This window comes from Rhinatrema bivittatum, chromosome 15 (assembly GCF_901001135.1).
Source record: "Rhinatrema bivittatum chromosome 15, aRhiBiv1.1, whole genome shotgun sequence".
Taxonomy (NCBI): Eukaryota; Metazoa; Chordata; class Amphibia; order Gymnophiona; family Rhinatrematidae; genus Rhinatrema; species Rhinatrema bivittatum.
The window spans coordinates 62,875,555-62,903,108 of NC_042629.1; the positions used below are offsets into that span (position 1 = coordinate 62,875,555).

General features: G+C 44.4%; 1 protein-coding gene across 3 annotated transcripts; it reads left to right on the forward strand.

Annotated features, from left to right (window-relative positions):
• On the forward strand, positions 1-27,554 carry MICOS10 (mitochondrial contact site and cristae organizing system subunit 10). Of its 3 annotated transcripts, none has more exons than XM_029579198.1 (5): positions 1-284; positions 21,707-21,754; positions 24,029-24,138; positions 25,402-25,577; positions 27,284-27,554. In XM_029579198.1, exons 1-4 carry the CDS (start codon positions 191-193, stop codon positions 25,450-25,452), a joined length of 303 nt encoding a protein of 100 aa, XP_029435058.1. In that variant the 5' UTR covers positions 1-190; the 3' UTR covers positions 25,453-25,577; positions 27,284-27,554. The 3 variants fall into 3 exon arrangements, with proteins under 3 accessions (XP_029435058.1, XP_029435057.1, XP_029435059.1); XM_029579197.1 differs by lacking the exon at positions 1-284 and adding an exon at positions 10,986-11,172; XM_029579199.1 differs by lacking the exons at positions 1-284; positions 25,402-25,577 and adding an exon at positions 11,019-11,172.

Here is a 27,554-nt window from a genome sequence, read left to right on the forward strand (position 1 = left end):
GCTAACGCATAATTTTACAGCCTCGCAAACAGCAAGTACCAGAGCCAAGCTCGGCACCACATGGTCTCAACGTTACCTTGACTACGAGCAGGAAACGCCCGCTCGGCTTCCCCTGTTCTCGCGATACTTGTGAGTTCCCCCACCCTCCCACCACCAAGTTTTCTAAGCTTGCGACAGGAACTCTCGCGAGATGTGGTGGGAGTCGGTGCGCGAAAGCAAGATGTCGGAGAACGAGCACGGAAAGAAATGGGACCGGTGTATGGCCGATGCGACCATAAAATTAGGTAATTGGGCGTTCTTCCAAGGTGGGGGGGAGACGACTAGCGGCCGTCACGTCTTCTCGCGGGAGGGAGGAGGAAGAAGCCCCCTGCGGAAGGCGGAATAACCTCTGGAGCAAGTGGCCTCCAGGAAGGTGACACGGCCCTGGCCTAAGGTAGCCACCTCCGTCTTTGTTACCTGAACGGACTGATCCAGTCTTGGTCTTGCACCCCCACCCCTTGCTTGCATGGAGTCTTAGGAGGTCAATGGGAAACAATCGAAACTAAAGCTCTGTGCATGCAGTGGGGCAAAGCCAGGACTGGATCGGCCTGTCCGATTGACTTGGGGGATGTGGCAGCCATAGGCTTGTAAAGCCTGGCGAGCATTCGTCCCATATTTCTGGCGAGATTTCTTGGTAGGTTGGTGTTAGTTTCTCAGCGGACACCCTAACTAGAATTTGAGCCGGTGGCCTAGAGCTAAAAAGCTCGGTCGCGTTATTATCGGTCTCTAAGCCGCTTTAGCCATGGGATAATGAAGACATCCGATTTCAATCCCATATTTTCATTACCTCATGCCTTACACACTTTTTTTTTTTTAACTTTTGTAAGACTGTGACTGAGTTCTTAAAATAATTTTTAGTTATATATTGTACGTAAGCAGTGTTAATTCAAACATTGGTGCCTCCTGCCCCATTTTTATTCAGTAAAAACAAAGTTGGAAAATTAACAAAATTATTGGTAGGTTTGGGGGGTAAGGGAGTTATCACTGCCAGAATACATACCATCTAAATACTACTGCATAAAAAAACATCTGTAGCTGTAAGGGAAGTCACTTTGATTTGTTTCTCGGCTCCTATGAGCAGGCAAGCGTATGCAGGATCACTCATTGTTACCGAACTGTTTTAGTTTTCTTTTAACTGCTTTTTTTGGCAGGGGAACATGGTTCTCTCCTTTGTTTTCTTAATGAGTTTCATAAGCTATATGTGATGGTGAAGGAGTGAATGCACTTTTTTTTTTATTTTACTGAAATGCAATCCAATTAGCATATAAATTCAAAATGTGTGGCAGCATATTGGCAATTTAAACAGTTCAAATTAGCCCCATATGCTTAAAACGCACTTGAACAACTCAGAAATCATCTGCTTTGTATATTTATTTTCCTTGTTCCTTTTTTTTTTTCAAACTTTTGTTCAGTTCTATTAATTCAATGTCTAGTGTTTTTTGAGATGTACACTGCTTTGGGAGACATATCTGTAAGGTGATTTTATAAATTTTCCCAAATAAATAAATCTCGGTTGAAGTACTACTTATTTAAATACTCATGCAGGTGTGCCATAGATTAAAAAGGGAAAAATATCTCTTTACTGATCCTGACCATCTTAAGGGTTTTCTTGTAGATTAACTCCAGTTAGATAGTAAAGTAGGAGTAAATTGTACATTTTGTTATAAATGATTTCTGTATATTAAATATAAATCGCTCTGTATTGTGGTTATTTAGATTTATCTTCGGTTTTGGTAAAAGACTTGCATATGAGAGATTATTCAGTTACTAAAAAAAAGGTGATTGTATGTATTACCTTTATATATGTTTTCATAATATTACATATGGCAAGATTGTTTATTTATTTATTTATTGTTTTTGTTATACCGAGTTTCATGATAGGCATCACATCAACCCGGTTTACAAATAACAAGGAGTGTAAAGCATAACGTAACGTAAAAAACAATATTTTCAATAAGAACCTTGAACTTTAAATACAGTGAATCAGAAAAAAAAATTGAAAAATCATAAAATAAAAAATAAAGTACTACTTCAAAAGTTTATAGCAATTAATTTTTTTTTAAATTGAAAGAGCTTCTTAGACTCCCCCCCCCCCCCCCTCCTCAGAGGCAATCCCCCAAAGGGAATGCAGGTCCACCATCTGCTAGAGACAGAGAATACTGGCAGGCTGATGTCTCAGCAGGACTATATAGCGTGATGCCAGCTTTTGCTCTTTCTCCATCTGCTGGCAGAGGTGCATAACCCACTTGGTGGAACTGACCTGCTTGAACACTAAGGAAAGAGGAGGTAAATGTAATCACACCCATAAGACAGAAAACAATAATAGTACCCAAGAAAAGCATTCTCTGTCTCCAGCAGATGGTGGACATGCATTCCCTTTGGGGGATTGCCTCTGGGGGGGGGGGGGGGGGGGAGTTTGAGAAGCTCTTTCAATTAAAAAAAAAAAAATAATTCATTGCCATAAACTTTTGACTATATACCACCACTTGCCTCCTGGGGTGATACTGTGCTGTCCCTCTGAGTGCTTTGGTCTGGTAGCCTTCTGGGTGGCCTTAAATTACAATTAGAGGTTGCAGTCAGAGAGAGGCTTGACAGTGAAGGCTTTAGCCCTCTTCCCCCGCAGCCAGAACCTGCTCCTGCTCTCAGCCAGGGAGGACTGAGCTTAAGTAAAAGTTTTGTGTTTGTTTTTTTTTTAGTTAAAAAGTTAGCAACAGAGAGCAGATGAAGGGTCTGTTTCCTCAGCATTCAGCCTTCACGCTCACATCTGGGGAGTTCTGTAAGGAGAGCATGCAGGCAGGATGGATTGAGAAGCTGTTTGGCTAGGCCCCACTTCCAGACTGCTCCTGTTTGGTGCGCGCTAGGCCGTAGATTACTTTCATGTGTTTTTTTGCTGCAGGCCGTCTGTGAGCATTTGGGCGTTCTTCCGGATGCACATCTTGGGCACCCAGTTTAGGCATCGGTCCTGGGTGTCCAGTTTGAGTGTCCAGTGCGACGAGCGCCTAGGCACGTGGACTTGGATTCACATTTTTTGTGCATCCATATTAGGCGCACTTATGTATATGGGAAAGCTAGGTGTGAGCCTTCTTTGGGCTGTGCACTTATAGCATGGCGCCCATAGCAAAGAAACCCAAGCATCTATCTGTAATGCCTGCCACATTAGCCATTCAACTGGAGCTTTCTTTAAACCTGTATCAATGCTAACTGGATGGTTGGGGAGATTTGACTCCTTCCGATTTTGCCGAGGTTCATCTCCTCAGTCCAAGGGGAGTGGGACTGAGGGAGACACTTCATGGGTGTATCTTCCTCTGATTGGTCCACTGCTCGAATCTTCAGGGGACACTGGCTCGCAGGACGACAGGTTAGGACCTATGGGGCCTGGAATGGACCTGACCTCCTTTTCCTGGGTGAAAATTTTACAGAGCCGGTCTGCTGAAGCTGGATTTTTTACTAAGGTAGGTCCAGGCACTCAGTGTTCCTCCTCCTGTCTCCACAGGCAAGCGCTGTAGCACAGTGCGGTCGGACAGAGCAGTAATGCAGGTGGATCATGATACCACCAATGATGATGGGGGCTCTCCTGGTGAGGAAGGGGGCATTCCCCTGGATTTGGAGCCATATAGAACTCTTCCTTGTTTCTTTCAGAGAGATGAGTTGCTGGGTCTGATATCTCAGACCCTGAAGACCCTTGTAGTGGCTGGGCCTGGGTCTGATATCTCAGACCCTGAAGACCCTTGTAGTGGCTGGGCCTGACTCCTTGGGGACACAGAAGAAGGATCCTAGTTTAGTCACACTGCACAAGGCTTCTAGTTTCTTTCTTCTCTTGGATGCAATCCAGGAGTTGATCGATCTGAAATGGAATGGCCAGAAGCGTTCATTAAAGGGTTTATACCCCTTGGATCCGCAGGCCAGAGAGCAGTTGCATTTCCCTAAGGTGGATATCCTGGTGTGTCTGTCACAAAATGTACCACCATCCTGGTAGAGGGCGTTGTGGCTTGAAGATGCTCAGGGTAGCAGGATTGAGGCTATCCTGAATCAAGCCTTTGAGGCAGTGAGAGTGAACTTGCAAATTGCTTCTTGTTGTGCCTTGGTAGCTCAGGCTCCCTTGCAGCTTTGTCAAGAGTCCGGTGCTGTTGGGTCCGATATAGGGCCTATGGTAGAATTGGGTGCCGCCACCTTGGCTGATGTGGGCTGTGGCTGCGCAACTGGTCCGCAGATATTTCAAAGTCCAATGTGACTGAGCTGCCTTTCAAAGGTTTGCTTTTGTTTGGCAGTGAATGGGCAAAAATGGCAAGTAAATGGGGAGAGGCCCAGGTCCTGCATTTGCCGGAGGATAAGAAGCATTTCCCGGGATTCTCGGGTGAGTGGTCGCTCTCGAGACTACTGGTGTTTTTGGCCTTATAGGTTCTTCCCAGAGATCACGTCCCTTCTACAGCTCTGTCCTTTAATCCCAGATGCCCTCAAAAGGATACGGGCTCTGTGGAGGTGGCCTCCCCCTCACCTGGTGGTGCAGGAGGTAAGTGATAGTCTATTCTGGTTTTACCACAAGTGGGCCCAGATTACTTTGGATCAATGGGTGCTTGAAATGGTTCAGAACTACTATGCCCTAGAACTTCTTTGCGTTCCTCCAGATGCCTTCACGGTCTCTCCATGCAACTCCCCTCAGAAGAAGGTAGAAATGGAAGCGACAGTACAACCGCTGATTCTGAAATCAGTGATCCCCATTCCCAAATTGCAGTGAAATACAAACCGATATTCCTTTTATTTTCTTGTGCCCAAGAAGGAAGGGTCATTTTGGCCCATACTGGAACTCAAGAATGTCATTCAACATTTACAAGTCATGCATTTCAGGATGGAAATGGTGTGCTCTATCATATTGGTGGTTCATGCAGGAGAATACCTTAAGTCTCTGGGTCTCATATCTGCATATTGCCATCCAGCAGGATCATCATTACAAGTTTCAGGCCTTGCCTTTCAAGTTAGCCACAGTGCCCAGGACCTTTTCCATGGTCATGGTAGTGGTAGCAGTGGCTTTCGCAAGGAGGGCATTCTAGTTCATCGCTATCTTGACGACTTGTTGACTTGAGCCAAGACATTGGAAGAGAGTCTTCGCGTTTCCTGCAGGGTGGTTTCCTTGCTACAGGAACTAGGCTGGGCGGTGAATCTGGCAAGGAGCAAATTTGCAGCCGTCTTAGACCTTGGAGTATCTCAGGGTTTGATTCGATATGTGGCAAGGCAGAGTTCATATGCCAGAGTTTTGGATCCACTCAATGTTTAGTCCGATTCCTGTGGAACTCTGTCCGACTGTGTGGTCTCTGAGGTTGATGGTTGCCACCTTGGAAGTGGTTCTCTGGGCAAGGGCACATATGCACCCTCTTCAGTGCGCCCAGCTCTCCTGACGGAGTCCACGCTTGCAGAACCTTGTGGTGAGGCTGCTCCTTTCGTTAGAGGTGAAATTCTAGTTGGACCAGTGGTTACTTGTGGATCATCTCAGGAAGGAAATTTCCCGGATGACGCTAGATTGGTTGTTACTCATGATATATGCAAGCCTTCGGGGCTGGGGTGCTGGAATGCAGTGGAGCATAAACAGACTGGAGGTAGGAGCAGTTCGGTTGGCATGCCTGCAGTTCACCGAGCAACTGTAGGCTTGGGCGGTCAGGCTAATGTGCGACAACAGTGGCTTATATTAATCATCGGGGTGGAACCAAGAGTTGACAGGTGTCGGAGGAGATAGAGGCGCTCATGGTATGGACAAAGCAGCATCTCCTAAGCATATCCGCATCTCACGTTGCCGGAAAGGACAATATCAGAGCCGATTTCCTCAGCAGGCGAAGCTTGGACCCAGGAGAATGGGAGTTGGACAAGGCTTTTCAGCTCCTGATGGGTCCTACCGGATCTAGACTTGTTGGCAAATTTCAACAACGCGAAAGTTCCACGCGCCTTCAGTCGCAGGTGGGACCCAAAATGATGGGCATAGATTCTCTCGTTCAGGAGTGGCCAAATGATGCCCTGTTGTATGTGTTCTCGCCTTGGCATAATAAAGAAGCGGAGAAATAGTTAGAAAACAGGGGGGGCCCCATCCATTTTTAGGAGCTAAGGCAAAACTTGTTCACTTTGGGGTTTTATTTATTTTTTAAATTTGGTTTTGTACCTGTGTGTATCCTTTTCCCCCACAGCCTTCTGTGTGCTCAGGGAGCAGCCTCCAACTACAAGGTTAACTAAGCCAGTGCCAGGCACCAATTTTTAGGACACTTCCAACCCTGTAATAATAATTAAAAACAAAAACCTGGCTTGTTTTGTGTGAATGGAGGTCCAGTTTTTGCATCTGGTTGTCTGCTGACATATTCTATATTACATTTTACCACATGTCTAATATTGCCAGTGACTCTTTCCATCTATATTGGTCATGTTTGGTCCTCACCTTTTGACAATAACTTGTAGCTCTTACCCTGCATTGAAAGTAGATCTCTGGGATTCATTGCCAGAGGATGTGGTTACGGCAGTTAGTGAACTGGGTATAAAAAAGGTTTGGATAAGTTCCCAGAGGAAAAATTCATGAACTGCTATTAATAAGGAATAGTAGTTTGAGATCTGTAATATTTGGGATCCTGCCAGGAGCTTGTAACCTGGATTGGCCACCGTTGGAAACAGGATACTGGTCTTGATGGACCCTTTGTCTGACCCAGTATAGGAAGTCTTATGGTCTTTTTATAAGTAACATTTTTAATTTATTTTTTTGCTCACTGACAGGTTATAGATATTAAATGTCTTAGCCCAGTCTGATAGAAGAAAGAATGTTGGTCTTAAAGTAATTGAAAACCTGTATTTATTATTTTAACCCTGCCATCTATTTTTGTACTTTCTGGGGTTCCCTGGCTTTCAGTCAGCTTTTGACTCTGTCTGATAAAGTAACTATCAGTCCCAGCATCTTTTTACTTTGTGTACTTTTCTCTAGGGTATAGAATATCTGATGGTAGTTGCTCTGACCACTGCTATAGAAGGGGGATCCTTTTGCGGAATTCCTCTGTAACTAGAAAAGTACGTTTTTATATTTAGACTTCAGCAGTGGCCTCTCTTGCCAGGTTTTGGAGTGCTTTATGGAAACTGCAGAAATGGCTATTGCAGCATTCAGCGGTCAAACATCGAAGCAGGTTGAGTATATATGATAACTAGAGCCATAACATTTGGCTTGATTGAAAAGGGAAATATGTTGGAAGCCAAGTAACCTTCAAAAGAGTACTTAAAACGTAGACGGCATTTTGTCACTTTCAGTCCATTTATTCTGAGCCACAATGTCTTTCAGGTAATGAAAGATGCAAAGCAATGTAACTTTATGGATATAAAAATGCAGGGTGCCCTGACTGGTCTCCTGCACCAGCAGCATAATTATAGCAGTCTGAAAAATAAACTCAGGTCATGAGAGTAAAATCAGTCCCTTAATTATGTCTTACTGAAGCTTCTCTCTTCAAAGATGGTCAGTATGTGCATGCCTAGATGGGATACTGGCCATAATATTCCAAGGAAAAGTTCTTGGATGTAGGCAGAGAGATTATCCAGTCTTCCTGGACATGAATTCAGATAGTGGCCTCCAGACCATCAGTTTAAAATGTGTGTGTAGGGGAATTGGGGGGGGTCAGATTTGGCATTAGGTCACAGTATGACTAAGGATCCTAGTTGCTGCTATCTTAATGCTCAGTCAAGCAACAAAAAAACTGATATGTATACAAGGGAGGCACTGGAGAGGATTTTAAGGGGGCCTTGCACTTTTGACAGTTATGACAGATTTCAGCTAAGTGCTGTAAATATGAATTTCCTACCGACTCCATCTGGGAGGTAGATTTGTGTGCGATGTACAAGTGCATGACAGAGTTAGTTATTCTTTAATGATCAATTTTGTTGAGTACATGAAAGCAGAGGAAAATAGATGCTATTCAACTTTTGGAAGAGCAGAGTATGAGAATAAATAAATACAGATATGAGTGGATGCTATCTTAGGAAGGGTAGCATGGAGAATATGTAAAGCAGAAGCAGGTGAGGGAAATGGTCCTTTTTGCTGTGCATTGCTGCTGACGGTGGAAGAGATCCTTTTTTTCTGACTTCAGCATCCTTTCCCTAACTCCTTGTAAAGCATTGCCTTTCATTTCTTCCTGACTGACAACACATTGGTGAGAAATGGTTGATTTCTGTATTTCTTGTAATTTGACTTTATCCTCAGTGAATCAAATAAAATTGGCTTGCAGCATGTTTAAACGATGGATTATGGTGACTGAAGTGTGGGCAGACGTTTTGGCTTACTGCCCTTAGTTTGAGCTGCCGTGGTGGCAGAAACCTGCTCCCATGGCTTGCTCTGCTCATGTCCCGGTGTTGGTGACATCAAGGGAAAGACTTAGTATCCAAAAAGGGATGAGGAAGATCATGCATATTGTAATGCTGCTGATAAGCCCCTGTTGCAGGTTACCAGTACTTTATTTCATTTTGCTGAGATGCACGGATCAAGGGTTCTGTGCATTATCTTGTTTTGTTTTTTAAACACCAGGATTTGAATGCTTCTTTGCTGTGGTCAATGACTGTCTCCGCAAGAAAGCTTTTGAGGGTCCCAAATTTCCCGAAAAAGTGAAGGCCAGCTAATGTGTGTGTGTGTGTGTGTGCCCAAATTTCAACAGCCATTAATGTGTGCTGTGTAAGAGGCTGAGCTAGCACATGCACTGTATTAACAGCCTCTCTCCTAATCTGAGCAGGTCTCCCAGGTATTTGTGCCATTTGCACTTATTCCCAAGGATGAGCCCATTTTTACTCCTGCCTGAAGCGGGACCTTCTATGCAGCCGTCATTTGTCAAGGAGAATTTTTAATACTTTCAAATCTTCATCCCAGTCTTTCTGAAGTTTCAGGCATTAAAAATGTGTTTTCTTTTCTGCACTCAATGTAAGTGTTTTGAATTTTAGCCTATTTTCTAAATTGGCCTTAATCTGTGGCCTATGTCCTTTCTGTCTTCTGTGTCTATCACCTTAGATTGTGTTGTGACTGCTAGATATAAAGGCATGTTAAAGCATAACTTCCCGCTTCAGCTGACCTCTTGCGTACAATCCTGGGAGACAAGCACAGAGATTCCAAAATCATAACGTGCCATTGTAAAAATGCACAGACATAAGGCGAAAGCTGTTACACACTGACCATCCTCATTAGCTATTTTTGACAGGTCAGGACAAGAAATATCTTCTCTCTGATTGTACGCAGAACTGGAGAATTCCCAAGCATCTGAGAACCTAAAACTTGGGCTCCAGCACCCAATGGAAGAGAAACCAGTGGGGTCCAGCCCAGGAAGAACAAACAGTGGCCAGGGAGAGTGAAGTGGATGCCAAGTTATAGCGGGTCCTACTGTTAGACCATGTAGGTGAGAGCCTGGAGGACGGGGGTGGGTTGGAGGGGGCAGTGAGGAAAACAAACCAAAAATAAAGGGAACGAAACAAAAGAAATTTAAAAATAGTGCAGCAAATTAGTCAAAGGGAAAAAAAATTGTGGCTCTAGTTAAATAGATTCCTCCCCCACAGATTTGGGTGGGTTAAGTACTGAAGGCACCTTTCAGCTTCAAAGAGGTTTTATAAAGCTGTTAATTCCTTAACCAACCCAAGCTTCTGCTACAAATTTGCTTCCAGCAAAGTATTATAAATCCTTTCTCAAATACCTCACGCTCTCTAGGAGGTTGTTGGCAAAACCCTACCAAAAGCTTATTTATTTTGCAGCCCTTGTGAATTCCAAGAAGAATAAAAATCCCGATCTTTGTGAAAGCTTTCGCCTTCAGTTGCTGATCAATATCGATCAGGAAATATTCTCTGAATGCTTGTTTGACCCTGAAGAGAATATTCCTTATGTCTAATCCAGATAATGGAATTGTTTTATGAGCGTCTAACATGGTCCAAACTGTCTCCCATCGCACAACTCCAGATATGCAATTCTGGTGGTGGTGGTGGGGGAGGGCATTCCCAGCAGTTTCCTATTGCTGTTTTGGACTTTTGTCTCAATCAGAATCGGCACCAAGAGCCTCCGTTTGCAACTATCTGGAATCCCCCTCCCAACTCGGCCCAAGCATTGCCGCATCTCTCCACCAGGCACCTTAAAGTACTGCTCCCTCCGAAATCTGGTATACATGCACCCTAAACACGGCCACTTGGTGTCGCCCTCGAGCGATGGCCGTGAACATTGCCTCCACCACCCTCCCAGGTGGCCCGGAGAGCAGCAGCCAGGCATGGCAGCAACTTTTGCTGCCTATGTATTTGGGGTGAGTTTTTTGTAATCACAATTACAGTTTCTATGACAAATCTCGAGTTGCCTGAATGGTTGGCTATCCCTCCTCTTTCTCTTAGAGGCGCTCGCCAGGATGTCCTTCCTGACCCCTCTTCTTTGCTGTTGCTCTGGCGTCGCTGGTTGTCGTAAGATCAGGTTGCTATTTTGTGCCTGTTAAACCATGAAGTCTCCGATGAGCGTCGATGGTTTCTCTTGTGTTTGAAAGACTCCTCTTCAGCTGTCAGCTTTCTGCGTCTTTGCCAGGCGCCATAATATTGAAGCAGACTTGCAAAGCAATAAAAGTGTAGGTTGTGGTACAGTTAGATGATTAAAATACTTTTTGAAAAAGCTGATGGCGTGCTGTTAGTTGCTGCTTTGGGAAATAATTCTCCCTTGGTATTTACCATCGCAGAGGAGGGAGAGCTCAGCCGCTTTAATTCCTTTTTTACTGCCGAATTCTTTCTCTACTTATTGGCTCAGAAAGCAGAAGTCGCATCCAATGCACAGAACATTTTCAGACTGAAGTACCGGTTAGTTCTGCTCTTCTAATCACGCTGGCAAAGGCAGCCAACATTCTGCTGTTTGAAGTCAAATATTGACATTTTGAACTTGAGATAAACCAAGGATAATATTTCTTAAAATTAGTGGGAACTGTTAAAGCAGCTCATTCTGGAAGAGGAAAAAAAAGGAGCAAGGTATTCAGAAGGGAGGGAAAGGCAAAGGCGTGTCAGAGAGCGGAAAGGCCTGGATGTTAGAGGCTTTCTGCAGACCCCGCTGTGACCTGCAGAAAAGTGGAGATGCCTGGGCTCAGGACACCCGGCTCCACACCAACCCTAAAATCACCTGCACGAGGAAAGGTAGTGTAGGTCTTAGGCTTGTGCTGTGTGGACCTCAGAGTATTACAAAAGTTTAGATTTGGAAGCCCTAATTCGCTGCAGGAACAGAGTACATTTGGTAAATGGAGAGTCCGGGCCATGGCTTGTTAGTTGTGCCGAGATTGGTGGCGTGCACGGTAAATATTAAGGAACCAGGCATGTACATATTGGTTTTTTGTTGGAAATCGAGAAAGAGCTGCATAATTCTCAGTAATGCTGATGCTTTGTTTTATGTACTAGTTATTTTGTGTTTATTGCTTACACACTAGTTTTTGTTATATTTTACTCTTCTATTTTATGTTTTGACTTTTCTGCATTTTTAACATGTATGCCACAGACTTCTGGATTTGCTCGTTTTTAAACTTGTAAATAAGCTCTTACCTCTAGAAATGTTTGTGTGTTTCTGTAGAGTTCATTAGCCTTGTTTGTAGTGTTCGTACACTAACACCTGTTGGATTCATTTTAGTTTGCCTTACCGTAAATAGTGTTGAGGGTGCACTTGGCTATTTCATAAACTCTGCTCACTGTAAGCTTTATCTCCTAAGAATACAAACCTTGTTTGGATGATTAATTTTGTCATGGGTAGGGGGCTAGGAAACAAATTATGTTTTCCCTGTCAACTCTCAATGAGTGAATGTCTTATACAGTGCTAGGCCACATCTCTCACTTCCTCAATCCCTGGTCTGAATCAGGGCCATCAGTTAGCATCTGAGCCAGCTGTCATGTGGTGTTTGACAAATAAGGGATATGAGAACAGAAGCTGCTTTTGAAGAATAAAGACCTCCAATTGCAAACTTCTTTTGTAATTTTACTAATTGTTTTATATTTATAAAAAAAAATCCTTAGAAATCTATTAAATTCCCATATTCATGGTAGAATGAAGCACTACTGCTTTAAATAATGAAACGGTTGGAAAAAGGAGAGAAGAGGAGGTAAGATTTCAAATGTTAAAAGCTAATTTTAGCCAAGCTTTTTAAAATTGTATTTTTATTGTGCTTAATCTGCTAGACTCATGTTTCTCCATCAGTGGATTGTTTGGTGTGGCAGCCATGTTCTTTAGTAACTAGTTAACCCCTATCAAACAAGAATACAGCCTATGTGCCTGCCTCTTTCCCCCCCGCCATGTTGTATGGCATGTTTTTTTATTTTTTTTTTAAGACTTCCATGCCCACTTTTTTTTTTTCCCCAAACCGCTGCTTCTGTCTTTGCAGAATTGCTAAGGAGACAGCCTTGTCTTCAGGCACATCTTAAGCTCTCTTTAAAAGGTCCAGCCCCATTAACATTCCTGTGTGTTCTGCTTGACATGTGAAATGATTTTCTTGTGAGCAGGGCTTGGAATATCCCTCCCAAGCATGGAATGTTTGGGGGGACTGTACATTCTCGCCAGGCACTGTCCCAGCGGCTGTTTTGGGAAGGCATTAGTTGGTATCCTGTTGGAATGCGTGTTTTAGGATATATCTACCCAGTCTCAAATGTCTCATCGAGTAGAGACATGAGATGACAAGAAGAAAGGCATGTTCAGTAACGGAAAAGACTGAGGTGTGACTGCACTTTCTTACACTCCCCAGTAGTCATGACCTGGGTACTACTGCTTGAGAAGTGTGAATTAAAATAGGTGGCTTCAAACCAGAAGTTGCATCATAGCACTTCCTCTTCTGCCTCATCCTGCAGAGGTTCTTCCAATCCATTTTTTTTTTTTTGCTGGCATTGAGTTAACGACCACAGCAGAGAGCTGCTGCTGTGCTCCAACGAGAAGAAAATTGCTACCACTGCAACTGATATCAGCATTTCCTTGAATTACAGTTCCGCTGGCTATGCAGCCTCTCCTCCACCAGGGTTCCTCAGCAAACCTCGCTCACAGCTGCCCAAACTACCTCCTTGCTGATCACATGACACCTCCGTTCCAGCCCGTCCATTCCCGTAGTGCCTCTTCATGGAGTCGCCTCAGCTCCTTGATCTGGCCAGCCTTGTCTTGCTATACGTTGTCCTGTGGCCTACCTGGGCCCCCTGCCTTGCTCTGGTCCTTCGAGCCTGTTAGGGTTACCTAGCTCTCTCGTGCCCTGTTGAGCTTTCTGGCTTACTGTTATGTGTCCTAGGCCTGTCCTTGTCTTGCCTAGTCCTGTCCCTTGTCTGTTTCCCAAGCCCTGCCAGTATCAGCCCCCACTGTCTGTGCCTCGGTCCAGGAGGAAAGTCCTGCTGGCCCCCAGAACCTGAGGGGGCTGGTTAGGCAGAAGACAATCTCCAGTCCTGTGTTGCTTCTGCTGGGGTGCTCCCTAATTCTAGCCTGCCAAACCGTGACACCTTGATTCTTGTCAATCAGCTGCAACTCCTGGTAGTTATGGAAGAGCATCTCATTTGTGGATTCCCTGCAGCTACCATCTTGCGGGCACATGTTTTGTTAAGCTACAAAGGATTCCTAGTAGCAGGAGGATGGTATTGCAGTACTGGCCTAGTCTTCACAGAGCAGCAGTTCCAACCCTAAATTCAATGGTAACAGCATTGGGCTTCCAATGATGGCGCACCCTGCCTATTTATTTCAACAATGTATATTCCGCTGAGCCACCATTCTCAGTGGATTACAAAATATACATAATATCAAAACACATTTCGCTGACAACATAAAACTACTTACTTACACTCTAAGTACATCCTGCATTTTGTAGATAAGGAACCCAGTTAATCAAGATAAAGGCCATAAACTAGAGCTAAGCTTTAGGGAAGGCCAAAATAAAAAGTTTTAAGACTATTCCTGAAGAAGAGCATATCACTCTCTGTTCTCAGCATCTCAGGGCGTTTGTTCCATAAACTAGGGGCTGCTGTGCTGAAGATCCAATTCCTAGACTCGGAAATCAGACCTCTCTCTCTTACATAGATCATGGTTAAAATGCAAACTTCAATGAGTATGGAGCGGCTGGATGTAGCCCCCCCCTCTACCAGCCTCAGTAAACTGAATAATCGGACATAAGAGGCATTAATGTCGCTATAAGTATTGGTCTTGTAAGCAGCACATTTGGAGATGGCAAGGCCTGAAATGGCCTACTAGTGGAAGTAGTGAAGGCTACACAATGACAGATTGTGGGCATGTGTGGAGGGCAATGGTGAAAAAAGGGCTGAGCAGTCTGCTTAGACAAGATGGGGGCATTAGTGTTTGCATATGAGAATTTATATCCACATCTCCCGAAAGTGGATAGGTCTCAACGGGGCAGACTGTATTGGCCGTTTTGATCTGCCATCATTTTTAATATATTTATATTTGGCTCACAGTGAGTTATATTCTGCAGGTGTTTCTCTGTCCCCAGAGGGCTTACAGTATGTTTGCACCTGAGCAATGGAAGGTGATGTGACCTTGCCCAAGGTCATAAGGAGTAGTAGTGGGTTTGGGGCCCTGGTTTCCATCTTTCTTAGCCCATTGCTGTAATCACTAGGTCAGTCCTCTAGTCCTACAATGTTACTGCTGAAAATCCTTGCTTTGTACAAAGACCAATAAAAAAAACAAAACACATCATGCCTTCCCGCTCTCTATCTCTCTTGTGCCTTCTCTGTGTAATATGCTGGGTTCACCTGTTTTCTGTTTGGAAGTGATCAATTAATATTAATTGCTCAACAGCAGAATAAACTCTCTTAAGCTGTAAGACTTTGGATTTTCCATGCTGCTTTTAGAAGCCCAGGTCCTGTAAAACTAGTTTATTGTAAGATTGCTTTTGGCCTTTACATATGTGTTTCCTGATCTTATCTACATTTCACGTGTATTCTGTGTGTGAGTATTACTCTCTCTCACTGAAACAGCTGTCTGAGCTCTGGAAGCTGCTCTTTGACTGACTGCGTTCTTCCTAGCATGGAAAACATAGGGCTTGTAGCTGTTGGGGCAATTCAAACTAATAAGAAGGAAATCCACTGAGGGTGGGGTCTTGGGGGACTGAGAATGTCTGCTCACAATCCCACCCTCTGTATAATCTTTCTCTCAGTTCTGCTCTGCAGGGCAGTACTTGCACACCCCTGCCAGAGCATTGAAGGAGAAGTCTGGTGAAAGCCCAGGATGAAGATCAGAGAAATGTTCCCAGTTTGCTGTCCATTGTGGCCGCATGCACTGAGAAAAGAGGAGCTCTGGTAATGCACGGGTGAAAGAGCGAACGCCTGGCATCCCAGTCCTGAATGTTTCTCCTCGAATATAAAATGTTACCTGCTCAAACCTTACAACAATCACGTGCTGTAATTCTGTACTGCGGGAATATTAAGGAGCGCCACTTTGAATGGAGATCGTGAAATGCTTAAAGGAGATGAGTGCCCCAAATGCTGCTCAGACTGTCAAGACAAAAAAAAGCTGAACACGCCAATGCAAATAAATAGCGAGATGATTTGTATTCTCCAGGTCCAAAAATGCTGCCCTTGGGGGAAAATTGCTTAATTTTGCTAGATTGTAAAATCAAATGCCTGGATTTAAATGGCTCACGGACAGTCACGGGGGGAGATGGGGAGTTTAGCAAAGCTCTGTCCTCTGCTAACTTTCTGTACAATGTGAACATCATCTGTCAGTTCGGAGGCCCTATTAGATATTCAGCGGTTTTCACTTAATCCGTTCTTTAGACAGATGTTCCTCCTTTTCGGTTTATTCCCAAATCCTGGGATGGGTCCCTGAAGTCTTCCGCCCTCCGTTGTTGCCCCCACTTTCCAATGGAGGGGGCGTTAGGATTGCGTAAGATCTCCGGCACCGTCAAGTTGCCATGCAGGATGGTGGGAATCGGCCGGTTAAAGCCGGAATGATAGAGGACGCGCCGGAGAGGCTGTTTCTCCACTTTAAACGCTTAAAGCTGTCACGGGCAAGGTGAAAAATGCTTTGAACTCTTTCATGTGCACCCCCCCCCCGCCTTGCTCATCCAGTGCCGAGCAAGCTCTCTTACTTTTTCATGTTGGTTTATTTTTGTTGTAAGATAAACCTTTCATGTTTTATTGTTTGTAAAGTAAAAGCCTGGCCTGGAGGTGCCGGCTTTTAGTGAAAACAGCTGTGGGGGTTAGTGTGCCCTGATCAAGTGGCAGGCCCTGGGAGGCTGCATGTTAGCTCTTAAAGAAATTTAAGCATGCGAGAACTTGAACCTGGAAAAGCCATCGGCCTACTGAGTGCTCCTTATCTCTTTTTTATGGGAAAATCTTAGATATGTGAAGCAGAGTTTGTTGCTTTTGTGAAAAGGACATGGCAGGCTTCCTACAAGGATGCTGCAGGGCTAAGGCATCTAGAGAAACTGTTTGCACACCACAGCCACTAATAACGTTTGCTAAATTGTCATAGTTCACGTTGCGCAGCCATTGGAAAGGAAAACCAGAAATACAAATTAGTAAGCCGTGGCCTCTGGCTGCCTAAAAGTCAGAAAAGCATAAAATAAAGGCAAAAGATATATTAAAGCTAAGCAGAATAGCAATTACAAAAAAAAAAAAGAGAGAGAGAGACAGAAATCTCCCTGGTGCCTAAGCACTTCTGACTGGGGCCTAAGCTCCCTAAATATCTTTCCTCCTCGGACCACAGTCCCTTCCGGTCGGGATTGAGGTACGGGTCTGCTGAATAGATGCGCAGAACACAATGTTTTGCATCCCCAGTCTGTAACTTTTCCTGGGGTTTTGCAGATTGGGCTGGTCTAGTTATTAACTTCTGTATATTCGATCATGAAATGAAAGGAGAAGTTTAAAAAATGGTCCAATAACACAGCTATCGCTTTCTAACTTAATTCATTGTTTGATTATCTTTAGGGAGTTAAATGCCCTTCATCGGGTCAAAGCCCTTTTTTTTTTTTTTTTTTTTCTTTGAAATCTGTTATATTAGTCCAGGAAAAAGGTATCGCGTTCTGTTTGCTTTTTCTTTGTTTCCATGCATTCAAGTGGACAAAAACAGCAACCACACTCCATGATCAAAATTGACATGCGAAATTAATCTCTAGTTTTGTTCCTTTGTTTGCTGTCCATGTGGGAGGGGTATCTTGGAACCCTTTTTTTTTTTTTTTTCTTCTATTTTAAAGTTTTGCCGTAGTCTTTTGACATTTACATCGCGTGCTATATTCTGCTTGGTCCACTCGTTGAGAAATGTAAAGGTACAGTGCTTTCCAAACCATCTGGTTTTGCTTTGGATGCTCTTATTTCAGTATCTGTTGTGTTGGCGCTTGTACAACGTGTAAGCATTAGAGCAGTGTGTGCTGTGATCCTTTGTCGGGGTAAACGTGTCGGAAATAGCCCTCCAGAGGGATTTGTGAGTCTGCAGAAGAGATGCACCTGGTCAAGATGGGGTTTTTATTTTTTCTTGTATAGTTCTGAATTTTAGATTTGAGTGTGATGATAAAAATGTATTTGACCTCTGAGGTCTTTTGAAAGAGATCTCAATCTAAGGATGTGAATTTTTTTTTTTTTTTCAAGCAGCAAACTGTTTTTCGAGTTATGAACTTTTTTTTTTAGCATAATGTCTTTTTTTTTTTTTTTTCCCCTCCAGAAATGGAGTAAAAGATGTGTACTCTTAAAATTAGGATCACGTTTTTCAAAACGTCCCCCAAAGGATTTTTCATTTGATTATGTGTTTTTGGTAGTGGTGAAGGTTTGATCCAGGGGCACTTTGACGATGATCTGAGCATCCGGGCAATAAGGGTCATTGGTCTTTAACCACCCATCCCAGGCAAGGAGAGTGTGGGCCCTCGGGCACTGCCCTGTTGCCAGACTGGTCAGTCCAGCCCTGGGTTGACTGTTTATTATAAATCAATAGTACCCCTTTCTCATCAAGGGACTTCTCTGACTGAGACTCCTGAGTTCCCCCCTCCGACACATCATCCGTTAAAACCCAAACCTGATCCGAAGAGGTGAATGAGTTAACATCGGTTTGGCAGCAAAGAGTCTGCGACTCCTTGGAGGCTCCCAGGCCTGTCGGGCTTGCTGCTAAAGTGATCGACTGCAGCTCAGGTTTTTATAGTGGAGCAAATCAAAACAAAATGACAAAGCAGTCCTGCCGCACATGGCAGAAAGTCAAGTTGGAATGAATTCTGGTTCAGAGGTCAGGCAATTTGTCCGTTTGATGAAATCTCACAGATAGCAATTATCCCTGATAGCATAAACTTTCCACTGAGATGTGCTATTGAGAGAGAACAGGAGGACACTGAATGGGCAGAAACGCTACATCATTATTCAGAGAAGTTTATCCCCAACAGTTATTTGACATTGTTTGAACCTCATCGTAGTTGCAGCCTCTCCTCTTTCCCTGCCCGCTTTACACCCACACGCAGACACACTAAGGTCTAGAAAAGCTTTAACACGGTTCATGGAGAACTCTCTCTTTAGTGATGTAAGCCGTGACTTGAGGTCAGACCCTTGACCTGATGCTGAAGAGTTAGATGACCCATGGGAAGTTGTAGAATGACTGCTTGGCTTGGATTGGACAAGGTGGTTGTTTTTTTTTTACCTCTCGAATGTTCCCCTGGAATAACTTTGTTGCTAAAGAGGTGAAATCATGCAGAAAAAAGCAAAAAAATATGGTTTCACTGGATTCCTAGACTCTTTATAGTAAATGTGAGCTTGCATGCACATCAAGTGCCAAGTTTGCTTTGCCTGTTATGTTTCAGTAACTCTAGTGAAATGCACAACTGTAGGATTTTGAGCCCAGCTTGAGATAATGCAGTTTTTGTGCTGATGTGCCTTGTGTGCAGACAGATAATGCCACGGAGATTGGTCTCCCCTCGTTTCCCTTCGCCTTGCCTTGCTGGGTGGTTACCTACCAATATGTGAGGCGCATCAGCAGAAAAGCACAATCGGAAACATTACACATTGGGATCCTGATTAATATCTTTGCTCGACAACAAAAGATAAGGCTAGTGTCCCTAAAGATGATAGAGGCCTTGCATGCACTCCTTAGTATAATTGCAACTCGTCTGTTATATGATGTATGTTTTAATATTATGTATATGTTGCTTAGTGCCTAGGCATAAGTGAAAATATATTGTTAATAAAACCAAATGTTTTCCAGACAAGACCGATTGAATCCTCCTTTTCCTCCTCCCCCCTCACATACGCTGCAAATGAGAGTGTAAAACTGTATATTGGCTAGTGCAGTTAAATCGGGGCATGAGATTTTAGATTTAAGTGTCACTAAGTGCCAAGTGTACTTTAGAAAAATTGGTGCGATACACACGGGGTAAAATTCGATCCTCCCTGCAGACTTCACAGTTGTGTTCTTTAGCCACTAAGCTATTCCGTCTTCACAATGGACAGAAAATCCCTCCACTTCTGGCATTGCCATATGTTCCAGGAAATGAGGAATAACCTGCTTCTCTTCTAGATTTTTCTTTCTCTTCCTTGCTTTAGCTCTGCTTCTGCTCTTCTTTCTACCTTGTGGTGAGCCCCCAGTCTTAGTGGGAAGGGCCTGGCTCCTTTCTTCCCTTTCGCTTCCTCCTTTTGCCCTTGGCGCACTCTCTTATCCTTCTTTGTACTCCCCCCCCCCCCCCCCCCCCCCCCCCTTTGGCTCTGTCTTCCCTCCCCTTGCATGGGGAATGCTGCAGTGCAAGCTGGACAAGAAGGCCTAAAGGTAGAAAGCACTTCTGCTTCCACCACTGCTAGTTTTTGGGTACTTGCCAGGTTCTTATGGCCTGGATTGGCCACTGTTGAAAACAGGATGCTGGGCTTGATGGACCCTTGGTCTGACCCAGTATGGCATGTTCTTATGTTCTTAACTAAGAGCAGGGCCCCGGTCTCCCTTGAAGCTCTGACAAAAGGGCTGCCGTTTCCCTCCCCAAAACGTGGCGGCAGTTTGTGCATCTCTCCCCTCCCTACCTGGTGCAGCTGCGTGACACTACAGTATTCCCCGTGACTCAAACTGCATCGTTTCGGCCCTGACCCTAGGGCATGACGAGGCAGCTTGAGGCACCAACTTTATTCTCCTCCTAACACCAAGTCCACATTGGTGACATGGATCAGAGAGGGGATAGGAAGGGCTTTGACAGGCATGTGAGTTACTGAGGGCATCAGAGGGGATGTGCAGAGGTGTGAGTGAGAGAAGGGATCCGTGTTGAAGGGGTGCGTGGGAGTGAATCCTCTTTCCCTATCCTCCCTTCATGACTTTTGTGCTCCTTCCTCTCAACCATCCTCTCTCCCCGTGTAATCCTTCTACAATGCTAGACACCTTGCACTGTGCAGGTACACAAGATAGTCCTCCTTGGAGATTAGTCTCGCCAAGGCAAACATACATGATAGCAAGCCTATGGGAAGTGTTATTGTAGAGAAATGGTTAGGGTTAAAAAGGTGCAGTTTTAGATTGCGTTTGATAGCGGCCAGTGAGGGAGCAGGATACCCCCATCTCAGGAAGTTGGATCCATGCATGTGGTGTAGTTGAGTGGAAAGAGCAGAGTCGTGGTGGAAGGAAGAGGCACTTGCTTGATGAATGGAGTTCGTGGGGAAGAGAAGGTAATAGGTAATGTAATAGGGAGAATGTATTTATAGACTGGTAAGAGAAGCTTGACCTGTGTACAGTAGCCAGTGTAGTGACTCATGAAGAGGACTTGTGTGGTCATAGGGACACTGAAGGAAGAGACGTCGTGCACTAGAGAAAGATGGGTCAGTAGGATGAACGCAAACTGCAATAGTCTAAGCGGTAGGTGAGGAGTGCTACTGTGCTCGGGAAGGCAGGCATGGATTTTAGCAGTCTTAGGGAAAGAAACGACACGCGTTAGCAATGGTTTGAATGTGCATAGAGAAGAAGCGAAGGTGACCCCAAGATTATGGGCTGAGGGAGCTAGGAAGAGACAGAAAAAAGGGGTGGGGGGGTGAAGTCTTGTCTTGGCCATGTTAAGGTGGTAGGATAAGCAGGCGAAAGGTTGGAATTGGATTCATACGGTAGTGAAATGTCTGGCATAAAGAGGTAGATCTGGGGGGAGTCCTCTTCCCTGCCTCCATGTCCCTCCTCCCTTCTTTCCTATTCTGTATCAGCTTTCTCTCTTCCCAGCCTCCCAAAAAAGAATAAAATAACTAGGCACACAAGAAATGTTAGAAAATCCAGCTTTACCTTATTTAATTTGCAGTTCTGCCGCAGAATCTACCCTTGAGCCATTGTAGAAAATGGGGGGGCAGTGGTTATGAGCTCTGTACTCGGTGGTCTCTGGGAGAAGGGGGAACAGCAGCATTTGGGGCATTTCTTGCCTGCCTCTGCAACCCTGGTAAATATTCAGAAGGCTTTGACCAGGTGATGGCCACAAATCCCAAGATGTAATGGTCTTCCCTCCCCCACTCATCCACTCCCAGTTTAGCAGTTCTAGAGTGTGGGAACCCTAAAGCTATCATCCTGCTTTTATCCGGGAGCGTTCCCCTGAAAGTTGCTCGGATGGCTTTCCCGCTCACGGGTGGGCTCATCCCTGTGCTTTCTGAGGTGTGAAGCCTTGCGCTCTTCTCCTCTGGTAAAGTTCATTCTGTGCCCCGTACGGCAGCTGTGGCTTCTGCATGACGTCGTGCTTTCATGTGTGACCCAAAAGTGCTCTAACATTCTCCTCGTTTTCTCTGCTTTCAGGTGCCGGGCTTGGCTTGGGAATAGTTTTTTCGGTTTTTTTCTTTAAACGTAAGTACAGCACAAGGTGCGTGAGCTCTGAAATCGTCCATGTTATATGCTCAGCATGTTACTTTGCCCTTACTAGTTTAATCAGATTACTTTATTTTGAGAGCGGTTCATTCTGTGCCTCTTGAGCACATCTGGGGTCTTGGGTCTTTTTTCCAGATCCAACTAGGATAAAGCAGTGGTTGCTGTGTTTGTCCTTGTAATTGCTTGAACACGGAGGTCAAGCAACAGCAACAACAACAACAAAAAATGTATATAAGGTATTTTTATTGAGCTAACTTAATACATTTCTTGACTTGCCCCTGGGTGCTGACTCTCCCTTCCTTAGGTCAAAGTGAACGATGACATTACCTGAACATACAAGGAATATAATATGTGATTCCCAATGGTGAGGAGGTGGGATTCAAAATCTTCCCATCACAACCCTCTCTTCCTCTTCCCATTCAAACCACCATTCTAATGTAATCTCTGTCAAGAAATGTAGAACGTCTGTCCAATAAATGTATCGCGTCATTTAGATAATTTCCACCCCGGCCTAACACCAGCCCATTCTCTTGGCAGTGGGGCTTTTCTTCACTGCTTTAGGATGTTACAGTACTAGCGGGACTCTCTTGCAGTGCACGAATAACACGGAAGCAGGGACCTGAACCTTTCTTCTGGCGTGCGCTGAGCTTGAGAAAGGTGCAGGCTTGCTCCCGGTACATCATGGTTGTGAGAGAGCTCGGACCAGTCCCTGTGATAGTGACTGCGAGAGAGCTCGGGCCCCATTCTGACTGCATTTCAAAAGCTGCTTGCCTGTGGATTGCAAGCTTCAAAGAAAACTTTCTCTTTCTTGAGACTCGTGTAGTTTATTTGTGTAAAATGTCCCAATCATCCTGGAGCTTTATTTAGGTTGGAAGGTGAACAGTTACAAGGAAATCTGGTTTATGGTGTCAGATTTGCAAGGTATAGTAACAGCTTTTACTGTAGGATTTCTTTCCTATCATATTACTGCTTAGTAGCCTATGAAGCCAGCCTAGGGATGTCCAACTGATTGTGTTCATGCAGACAGCATGCTTATGTGTCTTGCATTTTGTCTCCTTACAACATTTAGTCCTGGGGAGATTGTGCGTATAAAATTTAAAAAATCCGTGTAAAAAACATTAAAATTCTATATACAGTATTTTTAAATGTTTCATATTTATTGAAATGAGGTCGCTATCTTTTGAGTAGTAAATTAGTTTAAACTTCAAAATAGAACCAGGTTCTTGCTCAAATATGCACAATTGTTAAGTTTTTGATGCCGAATTCTCCCAGGAGGGCAGTAATACTGCACCATATAGAGGGCTTCCGATTAGTAATCCTCAGTCTGAGGGACGCTTGGAGCTGCAAGCAGGGCCTTATCTTTATTAAAATGTATTAATTGCCTAAGCGGTAGCACTAGGCAACGTGCAGGCTAAGATCACAATCCAAAATAATGCAAACAAATCTAAGCCATCTCCATATCAGTACATGCCCAGCAGACTTTTTCCTTACAGCGAACCTTTTGCAGCAAAACAGTAGAACGAGACTCTGCTTCCTTACTCTGCCCTTTTGTTGCATCCTTATCACCTTAACTTACCTTTCACTCCTTCACAATTGTACTTATAGCTACAAATGGCAGCAGTTGAAAGACTTGCACTGCCTGCAGCTCCTCTTGGGCTTCATTGATGGCCAAAGGAAAATCCCTGACATCCAGGCGCCCTAATCGTAAGGCAGTAGACCACATTTCCTCTGAACCTTCTCTCCCTCTCCTCATCCCCTCCCCCAGTCTCTCACATTGACCCCCATCCCTGCAGTTCCTGTCGGCCTCCATCAGTGACCTGGCATCGCTGTCCTCCTGCACTCTGCTGCTTTGAGCGAGGCGTGATGCCCTCACTCCCGTGCTGTTCTCAGACTCGCACTTCTCACATTAAGATCTCAATCCTGCAAGAACCGATGGCAGCAGCTGCTTCTCCTTTCATGAGCGGCCAACTCTGGCACTTCCTTCTCTCACTGGCTCGCAGAGCAAATTCTGCGCGCGCGCACACAGGTGGAATTCTGTGCAAATTCTGCCTTGTGCAGTTGCACAGAATTCCCCCCCAGGAATAAACATTGCAAAACATCTGACTGTCTTAAATTACCTTCGGAGGCCAAATTTGTTGAGTGTAAATATTGAGGATGTGTATGTATTAGCCGTTCAGAGGTTTATTGGCGAATTGTTTACATAGCTTGAACCAAAACATGTACAGTGAGCTTGTCTTTCCCTTCTATCCCTAGGGAGGACATGGCCCATCACTCTTGCCTCTGGAATGGGCTTGGGCATGGCATATTCCAACTGTCAGAATGATTTCAAGTCTCCTTACATTCTTCATGGAAAATTTGTTAAAGTAAGCATCGGACTCTTGTTCCCACAGAAGCATTTGTGTGTGTGATGAATATCTACTATTTATAAAGAGCATAGAGGCATCCAGTCCCTTTGTCAGGTTTAAACACCATTCTTGCTTTGCAAAGGCCCAATGCAGGGATTAAAAACTAATTTTCCTAGCATGTGAACAAATGGACTCAGGAGCAGTGGGTTATGCTCTACTGCCAGCAGATGGAGTCGGAGCAAGCTGACATCATCACAGGATTATATACTCCTGCAGTGACCCTAGCCTCCCAGTATTCTCCGTCTCCAGCAGATGGTGGACGTGCATCTCCCTATGGGGATTGCTTCCGATTTTTGGAAGGAGAATTTAAAATTGAATAAAAGAAAGCCCTGCTCTCCTGTGTTGATAGCAAATGCTCCCTCCCCCAGTTGAGAATTCCTGAGGTGATTTCCTTGATACCTTAGATGTGTGCCTTGGTCTGATAGCTGGGATACATTATCGAGCATTAGGATATTTAGGATAGAGCTGGTTTTGGCAAAGTGCCCCCTGTCCATATATATAAAAAAAAAAAAAAAGTGCAGAGGAAACCTTTCAGAGCAACATACTGAAATACAGTGCCAATTATTTTGACTGGATTGGATGAAGACCATTTCACCTCTAAACTCTTGGGTGAACCAGTGTGAATGGGCAGCATTGGCTTCCAGTAATCTTACAGTATTGGAATTGAAGAACACATGGTATAAATTCTGGGGATCTCGGAGGGAGTGGTGGGAATTGTTAGGGCTGGATAAATTAGACGGATGGGCAGACTAGATGGGCCATATGGTCTCTCTCTCTCTCTGCCATCCTATTTCTAAAAAAAACAAGTACTGGAGACGGGAATGAATGAGGACAGTAGTAGTATGGTGGAGCATTTGAATGGTTAATATCAGAATTGCATCCAAATGTGTTGAAATGCTTTAACTCTGGACTTGTTATCAATCTATTTATTTGATGTCTGGCAGGAAGCACTATGGACACTGCCAGCTCACACAGACACTTTTTTGTTCAACGCGGGAATCAATTGGAAGGAAGTGTTTGGGTTGGGTTTTTTTTTTTTTTAACTTGTGCATTTTTGCATTTTGCCGTTTGCTGTCTTGCTTATTAAAGAAAGCAGCTCACCCCGTATCCTCTCCATTTATGATTTATATTTTTTCTTGTCCTGGGCACACTAAGTTAGAAATGTCCAAACAAGCCCTGAGCCTCCACAAATTCTCTCTCTCTCTGTATTACATTTCAAAGGTGGAGCCTGGAAAACGGAAATGCCGGTCAGGCGTTACGGCACAGGATTAGGTCCACGTACTGGAAGACTGTTTTGCCGTTGCGTAGATCAGAATATTGTAACTGCTGCATGTGCCTCCCTATAAAATCGAGAACAAAGTGCCAGAACCTGCTTGGGTGCAGGCCAGAGCCCCTAGGTATTTCTTTCCCCCTTCTTAAAATGCATTTTCATGGGGGAGAGCTAGTGGAAGGGGCTTGTTTAAAATGTCTTCTAGTCCACTTGATTCAAAACAAGTTGTTCCAGGTGCAATACAGGGAGAAAATAAAGATGATGATAACCTGAAGTTTATGGAAAGATTAAGTAAAACAAATAGCTCACAAGTTGCAGAATGAACAAACGATCCACATCAAACCCTCACAAACCCAATGCGTCTCATTCTATTTGGGATCCTTACATCTTTTCCTTATTGAATACTTCTGGCATATTTCTTCCATGCTGTGTAATGGTCCATAGGGAAACGGTGCTCTCTGTTCTCTCAGTGCTATTTTGTCTGTCGGTGTGGGAGCCGGGGGAGAGATGGGATGCTGTACATCTTGCTTATGTTCCAACAGTTTGTGTGTACGGTACAATTTATTCCTAATAAAAATGTTAATTACAGAAACACAAAACCCAATCTCGAAAGGCTGGTCCTAAAGCTTGGCCCTTGGTTCTCTTATGGCTGGAGGAAGAGTTCCAAGCATAGGGACAGCCCCATAGGGAATTGTTGGGCGCATCTTGGCCGAAGGGCACATTTAAAAGGGGGGGTTCTAGTGGTGATTTCTCTGCAGGGGGTGATGGACTGTAACTCATGAGGTAAAACAGGAGCAGTCCTGCAGCTCAGTCTCTACTCCTGGGATTCTCTTTCACAGGCAGAGAACTTTTCATTTTCCTCACTATATAAGCTGGGATAGCCAGGACTCTGGCAGAGGTTCTCTGCCTCCGGCTGGGATAGTGAGAATTACGGAAAAAAAACCAAACAAACAAACCTCAAAACCAGGAGAAAAGGAGAGAGCAGGTGCCGATGCCCTTGGTGCAAGGTTTTCCTTTCCCCCCACAAAGCGCTGGGGAGCTCAGTTGGGGCAATTTGTTAGAAGGGGATGCCGAGGGGGTGCTAGGCTCCAGCCTGGAGTGAGCGGGTCTTTATAATGGCTCCTAATGCGGCCGCAGCAACCAGAGCAGCAGAGTGGACTGTTTCTTCCAATAGTGTGACTCAGACCTGCCAAGGGAGGCTACCCCGGTAGGGACAGGGGGTCTGGAGGGCGAGAGCATGGAAACGCAGCCATGAGAGAGACTCTAGGGGGAGGAGCTTTGTCTCCTAAAATGTGTATAAGTAGGTTATTTCTGGCTAGGGCAGTAGGCTACAGATAGAGATCCTGCTATCCCAGGATAATATAGTGACGACAACAAAAAATTCTCTGCCATCCCCTGCTAGTGAAAGAGGGAATCCCATGAGTACAGACTGGTCGGCTAGGACTCAAGGAAAGGAAAATAACAGGTAAGACTACATTTCACCATTTCGGTGCCTACAATCTATCAGCTTTATATGCACCAATGTGAGCAAGAGAAACCATGCATCTTAAAAAGAGTATAAGATCATAAGTGTTTTTGTGAATGAATGCACATTTCTGTGGATTAGTTGAGTAGTGCTCTTGGGGTGTTATTTTATGTGGCCTAATTTTTGCAAGCCTTGTTCTCTCAAGCAATATAAATTATTTTATTTTTTTAGCATATTTGTTCAAGTGAAGTGCAATCAACCTATGGCAATGACCGGTTTTTAGGGGAAGATATAGTTCAGGGTGGCTGGTATGAATTTGTTAGTCACACTCCTCTCCCATACTGACAATGAATATTCCTATCTTTCAGGACCCATGATCTTCTGACGAGACACCACCTGCCCACTTTCTTTCTCGGTGGAGAAGATTAATTGGGATTTTTGTATTTATTGCTCTTAAATACTGAGCTGCCTAAGGAGTGAGCTCACATTCCTGTCCATTGATACGTTATCAGGAATTCTTTCTACCATAACAAGCTGGCCTAAAGTTAGAAGGCAGGATTTGTTTCCTCTTCTTTGTGTGTGTTTGGAAGGGGGTTCTCAAAAAACCGAAAGAGTAATAAACAGGAGACATGCATTTGC

Bases quoted from the DNA above. Each gene is read 5' to 3' on its own strand.
- MICOS10 (XM_029579197.1), top strand. From the start codon at position 11,064: ATGTTAGAGGCTTTCTGCAGACCCCGCTGTGACCTGCAGAAAAGTGGA. The intron at 11,173-21,706 runs GTAGTGTAGGTC...CTCTGCTTTCAG, and splicing joins AATCACCTGCACGAGGAAAG to GTGCCGGGCTTGGCTTGGGA. The intron at 21,755-24,028 runs GTAAGTACAGCA...TTCTATCCCTAG, and splicing joins TTCGGTTTTTTTCTTTAAAC to GGAGGACATGGCCCATCACT.